The sequence below is a fragment of the Lipotes vexillifer genome, unplaced genomic scaffold (genome assembly GCF_000442215.2).
Source record: "Lipotes vexillifer unplaced genomic scaffold, Lipotes_vexillifer_v1.1 scaffold1158, whole genome shotgun sequence".
NCBI classification, from domain to species: Eukaryota; Metazoa; Chordata; class Mammalia; order Artiodactyla; family Lipotidae; genus Lipotes; species Lipotes vexillifer.
In genome coordinates this window covers 435606-440467 of record NW_006793745.1, presented here as the reverse complement: position 1 = coordinate 440467, position 4862 = coordinate 435606, and the positions used below count along the sequence as shown (strand labels likewise).

At 49.0% G+C, this 4862-nt stretch overlaps 1 protein-coding gene across 1 annotated transcript in view; it reads left to right on the top strand.

Annotated features, from left to right (window-relative positions):
• Positions 1-4248, top strand: part of THNSL2 (threonine synthase like 2) — a 12884-nt gene extending 8636 nt beyond the window's left edge. Inside the window, exons 5-8 of the mRNA XM_007466724.1 lie at positions 505-653; positions 760-885; positions 3074-3225; positions 3728-4248. Coding sequence (XP_007466786.1) covers positions 505-653; positions 760-885; positions 3074-3225; positions 3728-3953 — 653 coding nt within the window. The 3' untranslated portion in view covers positions 3954-4248. The remainder of the gene's footprint in view (positions 1-504; positions 654-759; positions 886-3073; positions 3226-3727) is intronic.
• The last annotated feature ends 614 nt before the right edge of the window (positions 4249-4862 follow it).

Sequence of the window (4862 nt, the reverse complement as noted above, 5' to 3'; positions counted from 1 at the left end):
CCAACAGTGGTTGGGGGGGGGGGGTTCCAGTTTCTCCACATCCTGACCAAGACTTGTTATTATCTATCATTTTCATTCTAGCCATCCTAGTGGGTATGAAGTGGTATGTCATTGGGGTTTTGGTTTGTGTTTTCCTGATGACTAATGATGTTGAGTATCTTTTCATGTGTTCATTGGCTATTTGTATATCTTCTTTGGAGAAATGTGTACTCAAGTCCTTTGCCTATTTTTAAATTGGGTTATTTGTATTTTTATTGTTGAGTTGTAAGAAATCTTTATATATTCTGGCTTCAAGTCCTATGTCAGATATATGATTTGCAAATAGTTTTTCCTATTCTGTGGGTTGTCTTTTCATTTTCTTGATAGTCTCCTTTAAAGCACAAAAGCTTCCAAAAGCACAAAATCTTCTTAATTTTGATGAAGTCCAATTTATCTACGTTTTTTCCTTTTGTTGTTTGTGCTTTTGGTGTTGTGTCTAAGAAAGCATTCTTCTCCTATCTTAAGCTGGGTTCATCGCTCAGAAAATGGGCCTGCCCATCCACCTGGTCGTGGCAGTGAACTGCAATGACATCATCCACAGGACCGTCCAGCGGGGAGACTTCTCTCTGTCTGAGGCCGTCAAACCAACCTTGGCATCGGCTATGGACATTCAGGTGGGGCCTGTGAGGCGATGTGCAGGTCTGACCCAGGTGTTGGTTGGGTGGAGGTGGACAAGGGCTGAGGTCAGCGTGACCCTCGGGACCCTGCCTTTCTGCCCAGGTGCCATACAACATGGAGAGGATCTTCTGGCTGCTATCTGGCTCTGACAGCCAGGTGACAAGAGCCCTCATGGAGCAGTTTGAAAGGACCCGAAGTGTGAGTCTACCCAAGGAGTTGCACAGCAAGGTCAGTTACCACCCATACACCATGGAGAAGGGAAAGGGTGCAGCCACAAGAGCAGACTTGGGGTTTGAAAATCTGTTCAAGGAAAGGGGATGCTTGTTTCTTGAGTACCTACTATGAGCCTGGCACATCTGCAGTCACTTCATGTGGATTTCTTTGTTGAATGAGGAGAGGCCGTAGAGGTTATTGGTTTAGAGTCAGGTGGGGCTTAACTCCAAGCCAGCCGTGAGACCTTGGACCAGTTTCTTAAATTCCGTGCTTCAATTTCCTCATCTATAAAATGGGGATACAGAGAATGCCTGCCTCATGGCATTGTTGAATTTTAAGTCAAATAATACCCATGAAGAACTTTGTATACTGCCTGGCAATATAGGGCTTAATATATTAACTGTTGTTTTTATTTATTATTGTTGATTTCCAATAATAACTGGAAGCCACTTTTCCCATCCAGTATGAGCAGAGACTATTGTTCTATTAGCTTTTCTTTTTAAAAAAAAAAAAGGAGAAATTTTATCTCCTCACATGGGTAGGAGCCTAGGGAGGGATTGCTTTTATTTTAAGGTAACCTGGCGATGAAAACTTATTTAATATAAAAAAAGAATTTCATATGTTGAATTTGCTTTTAATTTTCTCTGCCACGTTCATACCAAATCGTCATCCAGACTGTGTATATCTCCAGTGCCTAGGACCTCACCACCTCACATCAGCTGTAATCATTATGAAGTTCTTTATGGCAAGCTAAAACCTGTTACTTCTTAGCTTGTGCACTCGTGAGCCATCTGATTCCCGTATTGAAGAGAATCTTCGTTTACCTGCTAAGCCTTCCTGGGTCCTTTAGCTGTCCCTTACATGACGTAATTTTCAGTGGTCAATGTCAATCTTAAAGGGTTGTCTCCAGATACACCCACACAGACTGGAGTGGAATTTCTGTCTTCTGGAATCTATGCTTCTTTTGCTGCAACCTGTCTTAATTAGTTTGGACTGCTATAACAAAGTACCACAGACTGGTGGCTTAGAAACAACACAAATATACTTCTCACAGTTCTGGAGACTGGAGGACTGAGGTCAGGGTGCCATGTTTGAGTTCTGGTGAGGGCCCTCTTCTGGGCTGCAGTTGGCTGCCTTCTCGTATGTGGAAAAAGATTTCGCTAGCCCTCTGACCTCTTCTTATAAAGACGCTAATCCCATTCATGAGGGCTCCACCCTCATGACCTAATTACCTCCCAAAGGCCCCACCTCCAAATACCATCATATTGGGATTAGGGCTTCAACATATAAACTTGGGAGGGACACAAACAGACCGTAACACAACCAAAGTTCAACTTATTTAATGGTTTGTATTGACATCCACAATCCTCCTCCTCATGTAAATGAGATGCTCCATGAAGACAGACACCACATCCCCCAGTTCTTCATTCTCTCCCCCGCTGTACACATAGAAGATACTCCAACTGCTGGAACAGCATTCATTCATTCATTCATTCACTCATTTGTATTACATATTGACCATGAGTCAGGAGCTATGCTTGGTGATGGAGATACAAAGATAAATAAAAGGCATGCATTGTCTTCTGTGAACCCTAATGGGTCAGGAAGGTATCTAAACAATTTATAATACCCTCTGGTCTCTATTGGTTGCAGTTGAGTATATGGCAGGGTTTTTGGCACATTGTAAGCATGCAGTGAATTTTCAGAGAATGATCAAAGAAACCATCTACACCAAGGGAGCACTGAGAAGGGAGTCTTCCTCTGTCTAAAGGTAGTGGGGAGTTTTCCTAAAGGAGGTGCCACAAGAGCTGGGTGGGAACTGACGGGAAGCTATTCTCACATCCACAGGAAGGGGGCGTGCCAACAACAAAGCAGCAGGGATGCTTGAGTGCCCTTACCCTGTGTCTGTCCCGTTGTTGAACAAGACTATATACGCTAATTTGCTGTTTCATGAGCCAAATTCTAACTAAATGTGTTGACCTGAAACTCGAAGTTTCCTTCCCTAACTTGAGTGAATCCATTTAAAACTGGGAAACGTGGGAAACCAGATTTTTCTCTGAGCTGAATCTGAGCCGTTCAATCTGAACGTTTCATTCGAGTTTCTGGTGCGTATCTGGCTATGTTACGTGGTGGGAATTTTCTCCCCTTTTCCCCACTTCCCTTCAGCCCTGATTCCCACCCCTCTGACCCTGAAACCTGTCAGCTTTCAGAGGCAGTAATTTCTCAGTCAGTGTCAGACGAGGCCATCACCCAGACCATGGGCCGCTGCTGGGAAGAGAACCAGTACTTGCTGTGCCCTCACTCGGCCGTGGCCGTGAGCTACCATTACCAGCAGGTGGACAGCCGGCAGCCCAGGTACAGGTGGTGGGTGCCTGTGTGTCGGGGGGACCCCTTGGCTTTCAGGGGTCCTCCTCTTCCCCAAGTAGGGGAGAGAGGAATGTGAACAAATAGACCTTTTTTTTTGGCTGCCCCTTGCTGCATTGCGGGATCTTAGTTCCCTGACCAGGGATGGAACCCATGCCCCCCTGCAGTGGAAGCGCAGAGTCTTAACCACTGGACCGCCGGGGAAGTCCCACAAATGGCTTTTATGAGCATGATGGGTGCTGCGTGGAACTGTGTCTTGAGACTGTGATCCTGGAAGGGGGAGCTGGGCCTCCAACAAGGAGGAGCAGTTTGCTTGCAGAGTCATTGCAGAGATAAGTTCAAGGGACCAAACATGTCTTTTTCTCTCTCTCTTTCTCTGCACCCTACCTCTCCCCTTCCCCTGTTCCTTCCTGTCCCTCCTGGCCTGCCTTCTGTACCTGTCCCTCTGTCTTCTGTCTTCCGCCCCCTGTTCCCACCTGCCCTGCCTCTGCAGTCCTCCCCGCTGTTGTCTGGCTCCCGCCTCGGCAGCCAAGTTCCCGGAGGCCGTGCTGGCTGCCGGGCTGACCCCGGAGACTCCCGCGGAGATCCTCGCCCTGGAGCACAAGGAGGCGCGCTGTACCCCGATGCGGAAGGGTGACGACTGGACGCAGATGCTTCGGGGCCTGATTGAGGACCTGAGCCGGCAGCGGCAGGGGCGCTTCCGGAACGCGCCGGCATAGCCAGGCTGAAGCTGGCTTCCTTTAGGCTTCGGGCCCTGGGAGGTGTCCCCTCTGAGCTGCCTTGTGCACCTTCTCTCTATGCAGGTGCAGGAGTTTCTCAGGGCGCTGCCCAGCTGGGTCTGGAGCCAGCGGGCTGTGCGCTGTTCCCTGGCTGCTCTGTGCTTTCCCCGTGGCTGGCTGGCCGTGTTGGGCCTGGTCACCGGGGAGGCAGGGAGGGAGTCGTGGATGATTGCTGGGGGTGCACCCCCAGGGCCAGACAGTGCAGGAGCATCACTGCTTCCTGTGAAACTTTCAGGGCCTGCAAATGAAAAGTCTGGGGCTCAGGGGCAACCTTGGCTCCAAGATTTTGGACCCCCAGATCCTAAAACCTGTGCAGGTGGGGCCCGCTGTCTCCATTACCACAGGTCTGGCTCTGAGCCTTAGTTTATCTGGTCCCCAGGTCAGATCCAGAGGTCTTGGCCACAGGGCTTCCACCCTGTCAAACGTTGGGAATCCCTGGAATAAAAGTGCAGGTTCAGTGTGATGGTGACTCTCTGTGCCCTGTGGGCAGAGCCCAGTGCCTGTCAGGTGGTGATGGTGGTGCCATGGTGTCCCATATCCATCTGCTGCCCCAGGTTGGCAGTGGGGCAGGTGGCACAAGAGTTGGGGTTCAGGATCACCAGATCCAGGGCATGTAGGAAAGCAGGGGCCTCAAACTAGGTCAAGTTGCCCTGTTGCTCATGTACCAGGTTCACCATCCTTATTAAACCAAGTCATGATCATAGCAGCGAGAAGCAGTGATCCCTCTTTAAACACCAAATAAAGTCCAAATGCCTACATGATCACGCTGCTTCAGAGAAGGCACATTGTTCTTTCCACTGAAGACACGACTGACGCTCTCCCCTCTCCATGCCTTTGACCCTACACTTG